Source organism: Brassica napus, chromosome C5, assembly GCF_020379485.1.
Source record: "Brassica napus cultivar Da-Ae chromosome C5, Da-Ae, whole genome shotgun sequence".
In the NCBI taxonomy this organism is placed as follows: domain Eukaryota; kingdom Viridiplantae; phylum Streptophyta; class Magnoliopsida; order Brassicales; family Brassicaceae; genus Brassica; species Brassica napus.
The window spans coordinates 30,054,468-30,069,873 of NC_063448.1; the positions used below are offsets into that span (position 1 = coordinate 30,054,468).

Consider the following 15,406-nt stretch of genomic DNA (forward strand, 5'->3'; position numbering starts at 1 on the left):
TAATCGACGAGATTTGGCGGCAAATCGATCCGTTCGGATCGAATGTTGATTTAATCGACTCTGAAGCCGCTATTGCTCTCCGAACTCCCCGCGCTAATCGAGATCCACCTTCCGAAGATCAGATGAAGGAAAACGCCCAAACCGCTGGATCTTCCACCCAGCGCGCTGATCAGGATGCCGATCGCACGAAGCAAACGTCGATAGATGCGGTCATTCCGAAGGATGGAGCTGTGCCTACCATTGTCCTGACTGATTCTCCTGCGAAGGCGTCGAAAAATCTAAGTTCTTCGACGTCTTCTTCTGAAGAGCTTGGGAAGGAAGACGGCGTTTCTGCGGGTCGTCCGGAAGGCGTTTCCACGGTGAACGAGGACCCACCGGTCCTAACTTTTGGTCGTATCTCGGGTCCCGGAGAGAAAGATGGTGCGGTGAGCAAAGATCCCCCGGTCATTGACGGATGAAGACCCGCTGTTTGTTGTAGCTTTCTGTTTCTTTTTTATTTTTTTCTAGGCTCGTGTAAGCCCTTGAATTTCTGTTTTGTATTGTATAATCGACCTTGATAGGTCTTGTTGTTCGGTACTGGAATAGTTCCCTTTTTTCGTTAAGACTTTGTATTTTTATCAAGTATTTTCACCCTAAGTGCATTGCGAACGAGCACAAATGACTTAACTAATTTTGAAGTAATTCGTTGCTCGATAACTTAACCCCACCAATCTTGTTTACGATTAGTCGGGTAAAATTAAGACAAGAATTTTAATAAGTTTCCGAGGAAAAGGTATCCGGATGCTACACAGTAATCGAGAGAAATTTGGTCGACCAACTCATTATTCTTCGATTTGTGATAAGATCTGGAAATTTCGCTCGTGAATTGGTCAATGCGAGAAGCATCGGTGACTCTGTTTTTCCCTTCGTTCGATATCTGATCAGGATACGTTCGATTGATTGGGGCGAGTGCTCGTGCGCCGCTTTCGAGCTAAGGGGCTAGCATCGTTTGCTCGGATTTTTTTTAACTCTCGTTATTTTGCTCGAGGGAAAAATGGGATAAGTAAAAAGGATTTTTTTTGTTTGTTTTGTTAGGGCTGGACCCCGTAGAGGGGATGCCTACGTACCTCCGAGGAGGATCAAGCCTTTCGTAGTTCGTTTTAGTTCAAGTAAAAGTGACTTGGTAGTCATTTACTTGGACGAGTAGAAGTGACCCTAGGGTGCATCTACTCGTTTTTTTTTTTTTTTGAACGAGTAAAAGGTGATGTAGATCATTTACTCGTTCTTGCAAGTTTACTCATTTTATGAGTAGAAACGACGAAGATGCATGGAGTTCCAAGCTCGTGGGATTGCCTCTCCGCGGGAAGTCTCGAGTCGGTATACTCCTGGTTTGACGACTCGAGTGATCTTATATGGTCCTTCCCAATTCGCGCCGAGCTTTCCGGCATTGGGTTCTTTTGTGTTTTCGAAGACTTTTCTCATGAACAGATCACCGAGCTCAAGAGGGCGCGAGCGGACCTTCTTGTTATAGTAGCTCTCGATTTGATTTTGGTAATTCTGGATCCGAAGGAGGGCTTGGTCGCGTTTCTCCTCTAGTTCATCGAGGGCATCTAGCAGCATCTCTTGGTTAAGCTCAACGTGCTGAGGCATCTTGGATCAGCGGAGACTTGTTACGTTGACCTCAGCCGGAGCCATTGCCTCCATCCCGTAAGCGAGAGAGAAAGGAGTAGATTTTGTTGCTCCTCGAGGAGTCGTCCGATGCGACCAGAGGACGCCGTCGAGTTCGTCGGCCCAGTATCCCTTCTTGAGATCAAGGCGCTTCTTGATTCCGTCGATGATAATCTTATTTGAGGATTCTGCTTGTCCGTTTCCTTGAGGGTACCTCAGAGTTAAGGGGATTAGTCGGATGTTCCACTTGCTACAGAAATCTTTGAAATTTCCAGACATAAACTGTGTTTCATTGTCCGTCACGATCTCGTACGGTAGACCGTGATGACAAATAATGTTTTTCCAAACAAAGCTGCGGACTTCCTTCTCTGTAACCTGTGCGAAGGCTTCTGCTTCAATCCACTTGGTGAAATAATCAGTTAGTACCAGCACGAAGCGGCGTTGGAAGGAATTCGGCATTGGTCCGATGATATCCATTCCCCATCGCATAAATGGATACGGAGCCGCGGAAGTTCGCAGTAGCTCAGTTGGGCTATGAATGCTCGGAGCATGTCTTTGGCATTTGTCGCATCGTCGAGCATACGCTTCGCAATCCGTGTTCATGGTTGGCCAAAAGAATCCTAAGTTTCGAATTTTTAAGGCTAGTGCTCGGCCTCCGGAATGGTTGCCACCTGCTGCTTCATGAGTCTCGGCCATCACTAACTGCGTTTGCTCGCCAAAGATGCACTTGAGGAGGACCTTGCTAGCTGTTATCCGGTGGAGTTCTTCTTCCATGATGACATAGTGCGCGCTGCGTCTCTTTAGTCGTCTCGCAGCCCACTTGTCAGTTGGAAGCGTGCCGTTAATGAGATACTGGATGAACTCAGTTCTCCAGTCTGGTACCAACCGATCTTGGTCTGTCATTTCGGAGTCGTCATTGGTCGGAGATAGGGGCGTTGTTTTGGATTCCGTAGAGATGAAGTTAGCTGCCTCCGTTAAGATGTCGAGGCTCGGTTTCTCGATTCGATGGATCGGAATAGTCCTTTTGACTTGATCGCGGAGCTTGCTTCCGAGTGCTGCCAATGCATCGGCACATATATTCTCTCTGCGAGGAACCTTTGTGAGTTTGAAGAATTCGAACTCTTTAGCTAACGATTGTACGACTCGGACGTAAGCGTCCATTCTATCATTGCGCGCATCATAGTCACCACTGAACTGACTGGCAACGAGCTGTGAATCGCAGTACGCACTGAGTCGCTTAGCTTTGACTGCTTTCGCAAGACGAAGGCCGGCGATGAGCGATTCGTATTCCGCCTCGTTGTTTGATGCCGGGAAACCAAAGCTGAACGATTGTCGAATGAGTTCTCCCGTTGGTGATTGAAGTTGAACTCCTGCTCCTGAACCTTTGTTTGTCGAGGAACCGTCGACATGAAGGATCCAGGTTGAATCTGAGGTTTCTAAATCTTGGGCAAGTTCCGGAGATAACTCCACGAGGAAATTGGCGAGGACTTGAGCCTTAGCGGCTGTTCTACATTTGTAAGTGATGTCGAGCTCTCCGAGTTCAATCGCCCACTTGGTAAGACGGCCAGCTCTGTTCGTGTTTTGCAAAACAGTTCGGAGCGGCTGGTCGGTAAGAACTTCTACCGAGTGTGACTGAAAATAGGGACGAAGTTTCCTCGCTGATTCGACGACGGCCAAGGCCATCTTCTCAAGTGTCGGGTACCGGGTTTCTGGTCCGGTCATCCTTATACTCATGTAGAAAACGGGTCGTTGTTCTCCTCGGTCCTCCTTGATTAGTACACTGCTGACTGTGGCAGACGAAACCGCAATGTAGAGAGATAAAACGTCGCCTATGTCTGGCTTTGCCAAGATCGGAGACGTCGTCAAGTAGTGCTTGAGCTGATTAAAAGCCTCTTCGCACTTATCGTCCCAGATGAATTTCTTATTTCCTCGGAGGAGATCGTAGAAGGGGAGACATTTGTCGGTGGACCGGGAGATAAAACGATTGAGTGCTGCGATTCGGCCGGTTAGTCGTTGGACTTCTCGGCTGTTTCTCGGACTGGGTAGGTCGAGGACGGCTGATATTTGCTTCGGGTTTGCTTCAATTCCCCGCTGTGTCACTATGTAGCCAAGGAATTCTCCGGACGACACGCCAAAAGTGCACTTGGCTGGGTTTAACTTCATTTTGTACGTGTTTAGGATGTCAAAACACTCCCGTAAGTGCGTTAGGTGGTCGTCTGCTCGGATTGATTTGACGAGCATATCATCGATGTAGACTTCCATTGTTGTACCAAGCTGTTTAGCAAACATACGGTTGACAAGTCGCTGGTACGTCGCTCCGGCATTCTTCAGCCCGAAAGGCATCACTCTGTAGCAGTAGGTTCCTCGATCGGTTATGAACGACGTCTTCTCTCGATCATCCGGATGCATCATAATCTGGTTGTATCCCGAGAAAGCGTCCATAAACGTGAGCATTTCATTGCCGGCAGTTGACTCAACGAGTCTGTCGATGTTCGGAAGCGGATAGCTATCCTTTGGACAGGTCTTGTTGAGGTCGGTAAAGTCGACGCACATGCGCCACTTGCCGTTTTTCTTTTTGATGACCACTGGGTTGGCGAGCCATTCCGGGTAAAGGACTTCCGTTATCGAGCCCGCGCTTAGTAAGCGCTCGACTTCCTCGACGACTGCTTTGGATCTTTCGAGACCCAACTTTCGTCTCTTCTGTCGGATGGGCTTAATATTCGGATCTACGTTCAACTCGTGAGTCGTGATGGACGGGTCGATCCCTTGCATGTCAGACATTGTCCAAGCAAAGGTAGACAAGTTTAGCTTCAGGAAATCTAGGATAGTACGCTGCATCTCGTCTGATAGATAGGCGCCTACTCGTAGCACTTTACTTGGATCCGACTCGTCGACCGGGACTTCGAGCACTTCTTCCTTTTGTGGGCAGACCTTACTTATTGGAGGGGAAATCGAGTTGACTAGTGACTGCGAACGTTGTAACTTGACCGTGGCAATTAAGAGATCTCGTGCAGCTCGTTGATCCCCTCTCACTGTCTTAATCGTACCATCCATTCCAGGGAATTTGACACATTGATGGTATGTGGATGCAATTGCTCGCATAGAGTATAACCATGGGGTGCCTAGTATCACGTGATAGGGAGCCTTGGTGCTGACTATCGAGAATTTGACCATCCGAGCTACTCCCTCTGCTTGTACCGAGAGACGGATAGTCCCCAGGATTACCTCGGAGGAACCGTTGAAGCCGGTGAGAGTTCTGGAAGATGGTTTCACGTCTTTTAAGTTGATTCCCATTTTTACGAGAGTTTCGCGAAAAATGATATCGACCGAACTGCCAGTATCGATTTGCACTTTGGTAACATCGTATTTATCGATAGCCAAAACGACGAGAAGGGGATCGTTATGAGGGAAATTTACTCCGAGGAGGTCTTCTGTCGAGAAGGAGATTGGGGGATCGGTTGGAAGCTTTTGTGGCCAACGCTGCGAAGTATCCACCATTCGACGGTGATCCTTGACCGCCCGTACTGAATCCCCGCAAGGCGGAGATCCTCCCATAATCACGTTGATCCGTGGCCTGACGCTTGCTTGCTTTTTGATGAGAAGAGCTCGGAGGTCCTCGCTTTCCTTTGGTGATTCGGCTCTTTTACGGTCCAGCTTTGTACGCAGATCGTTGATTCGTGCGTTAAGCTGATCTCGTAAATCGACGATAGGATTATCGCGTGTAGATGCTGGTGAAGATCCTTGGCTCAGCGCATGCTTGGTTCTTTTAGCGTTAAGCTCGACTCGGAGATCGGAAGGTCCGGTAGTCTCGTTATTTGTCGACGTGATCTTCCACTTGAGGAGCGTACGTAGGTCCAACGGGTCGAGAGCTTCCTCGAGATCGCTCTCTTCGTCTGATGAGGGCTCCGGTTGGGCGCGAATAACTTCGATCCTTTGTCTGACCGCTGGTGGATCTTCCTCAGCTGAGGCGTCACCATCGTCGTCCTGATGTGGTGTTTGCTCGGCAACCTTAGGCTTTTGGTCGGCTTGACGCGGTTTTCCTTGATTTTTTTGCTGATTTTTCCTATCCTTGTTCCTGCTCCAACTGTTCTCGCTTTTGGGCTTCGTAGGAGGGATCTTGATTTCGCCGCTTTCGAGCGAGGAGAGGAATTGTGCGAAAAGTGTTTTGCACTATGAAGTGTCGTGGCCTTTTACACCATGGAGTTTACACGATTTGGTAAGTCCTGGAGGGGTCCGGGAGGAACCTGCTGCGGAATCGACCTGGGCGACCGCGTCCGTCACTGTTGCTCGGGGGGATTCGCTCAGAGGATCGGCTTCTCGATGAAAGGAGTTCCATTTCTTCCCGTTTTCGTCGACGACGTAAAGGAGACCATTCTTACGGTTGTTTTTGTCACTTGGAGCATGCGGACGAGGTTCGACGTGTGCTGTAGCAGTGTTTTTAGGCGCTGATTGCTTCACCGAGTTGTGCTTGCTCATGATGGCTTTAGTGTCCTCTTCCATACGAATGAAGTTGTGGGAACGAGCAATGGCATCTTGCAACGATGTGGTGGGACATCGATTGAGATCTTCTCCGAACCTACATTCTACGAGAAGATTTTTCCTCAGGGCGTCGACGGCGATGTGATCTGGAATGTTGATTCTTGACACGACCGACTTAAACCGTTCCATGTAATTACAAAGTCTCTGGTCCTTCGTTTGCTTGAGGTTCTAAAGGGTTGAAGCTGCTGCTTCGCGTTTGGTGAACATGATGTAAGTCTTGAGAAACGCTGAGGAGAGCTCTTTGAAGCTTCTAATCGAGTTCTCTTCGAGTCCCGAGAACCAAGTTAAGGCTTGTTCATTGAGTGTTTCGACAAAAAGTTGGCAATATCCCGCGTCTCTTTCGTCGGGAGCAAGTCTGGCTCTCGCCACCGCGATGTTGAAAGCTGTCAGATGCTCGACGGGATCTCCCCCCGGTTTGTACTCTGGGAGACGCAACTTGTCCATTTTTCGGAGTTTGACCTCCGTCAGTTCTTCGGTGAAAGTAGTGCGCGACGTTGACACGATGACGCTGTCGATCTCAGGTACTTCGCTCGTTGCTTGGTGGATCCTCGAGCTCATTTGTTGGAAATTTAACTTAAGCTCGGCGATTTCTCGGACAGTAGATGGGTCGGACGCTGCCGGACGAGCATCGGCGACGAGGGTCTCTGCGAGTTGAAGAGTAGGGTCAACTGGGTTCGTCGTTCGCCCTTCTGTCGGAGTAGGGGGGTTTGTATTAAAGAGGTAACGACGGAGTGGTTGCGAGTTGCCGGTGGACGCGCTGAGGGCAGCGACGATGGTGGCGAGCTGGTCATTTGTCGTCTTTTGGACCTCTTCTTGATGGGCGAGTCGAGCTATGACTGAACTCATGAACTCCGACGAGAGAAGGGGAGGAGGCGGAGGAGGTGTGAGTGCCGGCTCCTCTCCTGAGGTATCTGGGTTCGTACCTCCGGTGGTCATTTCGGTCTAGAAACGCTGGGTCTGTTCTACCCCACGGTGGGCGCCAATTGTTTAAGGTGAGTTTGGTCACGGATAAAGTAAACAATACTAAAAATGGGTCGAACAGAGGCGTTTATTAGATTTCGAGATGAGGTTACAAAGGTGGAGAAAGTAATGGCAAGCCGGAGCTCGTGAGAGCTTAAACCGGAAAAGTACAAATAGCAGAGAGATGATTGTACGGACAATAAACCCTAATCTCGCCGCCAAGTTTGTGTAGCTAAGTGTTCATGTCTTTCTCCTTTGCTTTCCTCTCCTTTTATAGTGTGTTCGATCGTCTTAACCTAATCTCCTTTTAATTGATTGGGCCTTGTCGGCCCTTTGGGCCTGATTAGGGGAATGCTCGCCCTGAGCTGATTAGTCGATCGATCGCGCTCTGTTTGCTCTCCGCTTCGACTAAAAGCATTCCTTAGTTAAGTCGAAGCCTCGAGCATCGGCTTCCGAGCCGATGACAATCCAGCTCAGTGGATTGGGCCTTTTGTTCGATGGGCTTTGTGGATGGGTTAAATCCATCCCCAACACCCTTTAACCAACCATATCTAATCATTCATATTATGTGACTTATGCAGGTTCCGTATGCAAATGTCTATCTCTGATGTTTCTGAATGTGTTGTGTTTGTGGATTTCAATGGGTCTGTCACAAAGATGAAAAATGTCACAGCTGCAGAGGTTTCACAGTTAATGGTAACATTCCCAAACACTACAATTTCGTATCTATTAGGCTCTTTACCAAATATGACATTGCTTGCTAGAATGTAATCTGCAAACAGAACCCAGGTGCTAAAGACTCAGATGAGAGATCCCTCCCACAATGCCTCAAGGATTTAGTTGGAAGGACCTACGCTTTCCAGTTAAAACTGTCCGCATTTAACTTTACTTCACGAGAGCACATCTTTGACCACGATGAGTGTCCACCACAACCCAACTTTTAGGAAAGTGTATGTTCATACATTCTCTGCAACTCAGCTCACCTCACTCTATTTAGTATTGAGATATTTTAATTATCCATGTCCAGGTGTACAACCTAGGTGATGACATGCCTCGAGCTGGAACTCTGACAACAAAGCCCTCCCTTGGTGTAAGCAACCCCTGAGGCCAATGTAGGGATGGATGCATCCAGGAACTTTTTAGGAGCTGTTTCTGCGAGTGGAGCTTCGCCTACTGAACCTATTCCAGGTTAAATAAATACTGAGAAGAAACCATTTCCGATAAAGGAGCCCGCGGGAAAAAAAAGCTCCGGAAGACTTAGCTCCTTACTTATCGAACTATTGCGACGACCGAACACCACTACTTTTTTCTTTTGATTTTTAAATTTTCAATAATTTGAAATGGGCATGGACTAATTTAAAACCGGTACTGTTAATTTTTTTTGATTATTTAATAGCCTTGGTGAGGACGTAACTTATGAATCAAGTTTCAGTAATTTAGACACGCACAAAACATTGCTATTATTTGACACTGAAGAAAAAATCATGCTTGCAACCTGACTTACAACATCGAGGACACCTTTATCTTACAAAATTATAACTTCAGAATTCCCATTTAGTCATCAGCCCCAAATCTTTCTATGTTCATGATTTGAAATACGCGCTTTAAACGTTCCTGCAATTAGTAAACCGAAGACTTATTAGCGCAAACCTTCCTCTCCTACGTGCACATGGAGATGCTAAAACGTAATTTTTCACGCACAAGACTATCCACAGTTTCCATTGTTTCTAAAAAAAAACTACCAACAACTCCAACAAACATGTTTCTTAGAAAATAGGAAACCCCACAGTTTCACCTGCAAACAAATGTGATTGTTACATTAGTTATACAAATAATATTATGGCTCCAAGCAAACATTTACCAAAGCATGCTTTCTGGTGCGAGGAACGGCCAACATCAAGAGCTTCCTGGCACGTAATGAGCTCAATAATTAGTACACGGAGGAAATGAGAGCATTCCTAATTTATATTCCACTTTGTTTTGAAAAATTTCTGTAATTCCACTTAATTTTAACTCTATAATAAAATATAAAGTAGAATTATTTTAATTTTTGATTCATGATTCTACGTTATAGTAAAAAAACATGAAAGTAAAACTCAATTCTATTTTGAAGTTAATTTATAAAGTAAGAACTGAAGTGATGTGTAGATGCTGTAAAACAAATCTTTATGACACTATTATAGGTAGAGTTGGCTACTATACATAAATGAAATTGTATTATATATGAATGATGAACTTATTTTATGCGAATGAAAAAAGGTACAATCAATAATGAACTTATTTAATGTAATTTATTCATATAAGAATGCTAAAACTGTGGGCTAAATTTAAATATTTTAATCTAGAGAAACACCTAGCAAGAAATGTAAAAGTAGCTTCTAAGTCTGCAAAAAATATGTCCGAACGCATCATTTGCGTCTTTCTTCGGTCTTCGGATGATACTAACGTTCGAATTAACAAAATAAAAGCAGAGAAGACAACACAGACTATCAATAAATACCAGGTAATCCTGTAACAAACGCTTCCAATATTTCCCATATCTTTTACCAAAAATAAGTAACAAATCGAAATTAAGAACATAGAGAATATACGTAAATAACGCACCGTTTTGGGCTGAGGCGATTTTTAGGCGATATTGGCGATTCTCGACGAAGGTTCTAGGGTTCGATTTCCATGGATTCGGCGATCCCGCCGGTCCTTCTTGGCTCTCCTTTGCGAGCTGAGATTGATCGTAAGGTAGATTCAGGGATGGATCTGCAAGAGAGGGGCTCAGAGGTGGATCAATTGAAGGTTATTGAGTCAGCGAATGGTTCTGAGGAAGCAGGGGTAACATCTGTCGAATCGAAAGATTCAAAGGAGGTTTCGTGGGTTAAGGTGGCTCAGGAAAAGAAAGTGTTGAGGAAGTATGATGTGGAGATACTGCATAAGGATGGAGTTCATACGGTTGAGATTCCAGATGAGGTTTCGGATAATTCCACCCCGCTTTGGGATGATTTTGTAGTTGGCAAATTCCTAGATCTGGCTCCTCATGTTGCAAAGGTTAACATGGTTCTTAACAGGATATGGAAGTATGGTGATCCGTCAACAAGGATGGATGTCTATGAAGTCAATCCTACTACGATGAGATTCAAGGTTTCAAGTCTGAAAGCTAGAGAAAAGATTCTTCGTCGAGGAATGTGGAACATTGCAGGTGTCCCAATGGTTGTCCAGAAATGGTCACCGAAATTGGAGGAAGAAAAACAGAAGGAGGAAGCGGTTCCTATGTGGGTGCATATAGAGAAGGTTCCACTCCATATGTACTCTTGGGAAGGAATCAGTTTCTTCACTAGTACAGTCGGTTTCCCGGTGAAGCTACATCCTGAAACCATAGCCTGTACAAACTTTGATGTGGCAAAGGTCTTCGTGAAAGTGGATGTAACTAAGGCTCTTCCGAAAGAAATCACTTTCTCTAAGGATGGTAATCTGTTTACAGTGAGATACTACTACCCAGGTCTGCCAGTAAGATGCACAAACTGTGATAAATGGGGTCACGGTGAAGCAGTTTGCTCGCGAAAGGTGAAGGATATGAAGGAAAAGGAGGGTAACAGCACTGTTGAGATAGGTGGTAGTAGTGAAGAGGTAAATGTTGAGGTTCACAATGTTGAAGATGTGTCTGGGGAAGTTGATAGAGGGGAAGTTGTGGTAGAGGGAAGGAATGCAGGTAGCAAAAGTCCGCTGCAATTGTAGGAAAATATGCAGAATGAAGTTTTCGTAAATAAAGATACTGGAGGGAGTGGAGGTAAAAGAAACGCATGGTCTCTAGTATCTCTGGGGAAAGTTGGTAGATTGTCTGCTGCTACTAGGAATGCCGAGGAGGTGCAGATATCTGCTTCTAAATTTTTGATATTAAGTATGGATGATGGGGAAGAAGGGGAGATTTTAGTTGATGAGAAGCTTCAGAATGATGTTGGTATAGATGAAGAAGACTCGTTAGAAGATACTATTGTGGAGCAACAAGTTCGAGAGGAGGTTAAAGCAGGGATAAGAGGTCGGAAACCTAAGGCTCTGGAGGCAAATCCAGTTAAGAGCATAAGGTCTTCTCGACGTAAACACTAAAATGGCGAGTTTCTTTTGGAATGTACGCGGATTCAATAAGAAATTAAAGCAATCTGTGGTACAGGAGTGGGTGAGGAGTAATAATATGCAGTTTGGGTGTGTTTTGGAGACTAGAGTAAAGGAGAACAAGGCGGAGGGTATCTTAAAGAGGGTGTTTAAAGATTGGTTTCACTTGACCAACTATGAACATAGTAGTGGAGGCAGAATTTGGTTTATTTGGAAGGAAGAGGTCTGTGTCACTCCGGTATACAAGTCTGATCAGTTTCTTACCTGTTCGATTCGGTTACCAGATCAGGAGGAGTTCTTTTATATTTGTGTATATGCGAGGAATTTGGGAGAAGAAAGGAAGGAGTTGTGGGAGGATCTTTGTCATCATCAGAGTTCTGCTTTGTTTCACAACAAGGCTTGGATTATTGTTGGTGATTTTAACGAAATATTGGATGCTACAGAGAGTTCAGTGTTTGAAAGTAATGGGAGACTGCCGAGAGGTATGAGAGAGTTTCAAAGGATTGTGATGCATTTTAATCTTTCGGATATGGGTTATCAGGGGCCACTTTTTACTTGGTGTAATAAGCGTGAGGATGGAGTAATTTGTAAGAAGTTGGATAGAGTTCTTCTAAATGATGTGGCATTGCTTCGATTTCCAAATGCTTACTCAGTATTTGAGTCACGAGGCTGTTCTGACCACATGAGGTGTAAGGTTCAAGTTCTCCCGCCTAAAGAGAAGTTGAGAAGGCCGTTTAAGTTCGTGAATGTGCTAGGACATCTGCCAAGTTTTCTCCCGATGGTTAAAGCATTTTGGGATTCTATTCCAAGTCTGTTTCACTCTACTTCTGCCATGTATCGGTTTTCTAAGAAACTAAAGAATCTGAAGCCGGTTATCAGAGAGTTGGGAAGAGAGAAATTGGGAAATCTTACAAAGAAAGCTAAGGAGGCTCATACTGTCTTGTGTGAAAAGCAGGAAATTACTCTTACTAGACCAAGTAATATCTCAATTCATGAGGAAGCAGAGGCTTATGAAAGGTGGCTTTATGTGGCAGGCTTAGAAGAGGAGTTCCTTCAACAGAAAGCAAAGCTTCACTGGTTGGATAAAGGGGATCAGAATAATAAGACTTTCCACAACGCTATTAGCTCTCGCCAGGCACAAAATGGGATCAGAGAGATCAAATGTCAAGATGGAAGCATTGTTACAGGACAGTCTGAGGTGAAAGCTGAAGCAGAGAGATTCTTTTCAGAGTTTCTTAACCAATCTCCTGATACTTATGAGGGTACTTCTACTGAAGAGTTGCAAGATATTTTGGATTTCCGATGTTCTGAGGAGGACTGCCATATGCTGGTGGAAGAGGTAACAGAAGAAGAGATACGCAGGGTCTTGTTTGCTATGCCATCAAACAAGTCCCCTGGTCCTGATGGCTACCCAAGTGAATTTTTTAAATTGGCTTGGTCGATCATTTCTAAGGATTTTACAGTTGCTGTCCAGTCTGTTTTTCGGTTTGGGTTCCTTCCTAAAGGGGTGAATTCGACGATTCTGGCGCTGGTTCCTAAGAAAGCAGATTCGATGGAGATGAGGAACTATCGACCTATAGCATGCTGTAATGTTCTATACAAGGTGGGGTCGAAAATCCTTGGAAATAGACTTAAGCTGCTTCTTCCGAGGGTTGTTGTAGAGAATCAGTCAGATTTTATAAGAGGTAGGCTCCTCTTGGAGAATGTACTGTTGGCTTCGGAGTTGGTAAAGGATTACCATAAAGAAGATGTCTCTCCAAGATGTGTGATGAAGATTGATATCTCGAAAGCTTTTGATTCTGTGCAGTGGGATTTTGTGCTTCAGATTCTGGAAGCTTTGGGAGTTCCTGGTCAGTTTATAAGGTGGATCAAGATCTGTATTACCACTCCCTCATTTTCTGTCCAAGTAAATGGTGAGTTGGCGGGTTACTTCCAAAGTACAAGAGGCCTGAGGCAGGGATGTTCTCTATCCCCTATCTTTTTGTCTTGTGTATGAATGTCCTATCACTCAAGATTGACAAAGCTGTTAGGGAGAAGAAATTTCAGTTTCACCCTCGGTGTAAAGCTCTCTCTCTAACTCATCTCTGCTTCGCTGATGACCTTATCGTCTTTGTCGAAGGCTCAAAAAAATCTATAGAAGGGGCGTTATCCATTTTTGGGGAGTTTACTAAGAGGTCTGGGCTGAACATTAGCATTGAGAAGTCTACGGTGTTTATGGCAGGAGTTGTGGAAGAAGAAAAAATTAGAATTCTGAGAAATTTCCCCTTTGCTGAAGGTAAGCTCCCAGTTCGCTATCTTGGTCTTCCTTTGATGACTAAAGCAATGTGTAAGCACGACTATGTCTCTCTGGTAGAAAAAATCCGCAGTAGGATCAGTACTTGGACTTGTCGCTTTCTCTCTTATGCTGGACGACTTCAATTGATCAATGTTGTTCTTATGAGCATAGTAAATTTTTGGGCTGGGGTCTTTAGATTACCGAGCAAATGTATAAAGGAGATAGAACAGCTTTGTGCTTCTTTTCTCTGGTCTGGACCTGCTCTTAAGACCTCAGGAGCAAAGGTAGCATGGAGAGATATCAGTAAACTAAAAAATGAAGGATGTTTGGGCATAAGAAGTCTGAAAGAGGTAAACAACGTGTATGGGTTGAAGCTTATTTGGAGGTTAATGTTGGGAACCTCGCTCTGGAGTAAGTGGATTCAGCTCCATTTACTTAAAAAGAAGAGTTTTTGGGAAGTAAAATTGAACAGTCAAGTTGGATCTTGGATGTGGAGAAAGCTTTTAAAGATGAGGGATGTGGCACAAAATTTCTATCATAAGGAGGTGGGTAACGGTCGTCAAACTTCTTTCTGGTTTGATAAATGGTCGGATAAGGGGCGGTTGTTTGATCTCTTGGGTGATCGAGGCATGATTGATACAGGGGTGAGAAAAGATGCTAGTCTGGAGGAAGCTGTTCGGTGTGTTAGGAGAAGAAGGAAGCACAGAAATGTAGCTCTTAATGAAATTGAAGCTGAGCTAAATATGGTGAAGGAGAAGTTGAAACATAATGTAGAGGATGTTATCAAGTGGAAAGGGAAAGCTGGCTATAGGGAAAGCTTCTCCACGTCTGAAACTTGGGTGATGACCAGAGAAGCGTACAGTCCATGTTCCTGGGCAAAAGGTATTTGGTTTTCTCATGCGACGCCAAAGTTCTCTTTCATCACTTGGCTGGCGATGTTAAACAGACTAGCCACCATGGACAGGATTTCTAAGTGGAGTCTGGGTGCTGACACAACTTGTGTATTATGTAAGAATGCTGTCGAGACTAGAGATCACTTATTCTTCCAATGTGACTACTCCTCTCAGCGTTGGAAGCAGCTCACTCATGGTATCTTACGTAATGCTCATTCGAACAGTTGGTCTGCTATCATAACTCTTTTATCAGATAACTCTAGGGGAGTGAAGAGTACTTTCTGTGTCAGATACTCTTTTCAAGCAGCCATTTATGCATTGTGGAGGGAGAGAAACAGGATCAAGCATGGTGAAAAGCCTACGGCCATTGCTAGGTTACAGAAGCTTGTGGATAAGGTAATAAGGAATAAGCTTAGCTTGTTGCAAATGCAGAGAAGGAGAGGCATGGTGGATGGTCTCCAATTTTGGTTTGGTACTAGAGTGTAGATAAAAGTCTTGTTCTGGAGTTGGGGTTTTAAAAGTTGAATAGTAGTATGAATTTTATAATTGTCTACACTTGATGTAAAAAGGCTTTTTTGGTGAATAAATTTAACATTCATTAAAAAAAAAAAAGAATATACGTAAATATTACATGAAAATAATCATTCCGATTTGGTGGCTTACTTTGATCGGCATCAGTCATCGCTCTCTTGGCTCGATCAAAGAGAAGAATGGTTAGGAATATGACGTAGAAGTATGGCAAGAACTGGTTCAAACAACAGTCCTAAATATATCACTTGCAACAAAACCTTGTAAAACAAACCAAAGAGATATAGAAGAATTTACATTATTAAGTAGAGCTGGTACGGTCCATAAGAACAAACTTAAGATCTCATGAACATAATGGAAATGTCGAGCCAATCCCCAACTGCACAATCCAAAAGCCATTGATCGATGAAGTAACATGTCTTCACCTCAAATTGCTTCCATGTCTTCTATGATGATTTTTCAT

The 15,406-nt window shown here is 44.6% G+C and overlaps 2 protein-coding genes across 2 annotated transcripts; one reads left to right on the forward strand and one right to left on the reverse strand.

The window, feature by feature from the left end:
• Positions 1 to 1,635: 1,635 nt before the first annotated feature.
• On the reverse strand, positions 1,636 to 6,315 carry LOC106373406. The gene is made up of 2 exons (XM_013813581.2): positions 5,908 to 6,315; positions 1,636 to 5,817 (listed from the first exon to the last, which is right to left on the reverse strand). The coding sequence occupies exons 1-2, from the start codon at positions 6,313 to 6,315 to the stop codon at positions 1,636 to 1,638; spliced, it is 4,590 nt and encodes a 1,529-aa protein (XP_013669035.2).
• Positions 6,316 to 14,031: 7,716 nt separating this feature from the next.
• Positions 14,032 to 14,901, forward strand: LOC106373404. The gene has a single exon (XM_013813578.1). The coding sequence runs from the start codon at positions 14,032 to 14,034 to the stop codon at positions 14,899 to 14,901; it is 870 nt and encodes a 289-aa protein (XP_013669032.1).
• The last annotated feature ends 505 nt before the right edge of the window (positions 14,902 to 15,406 follow it).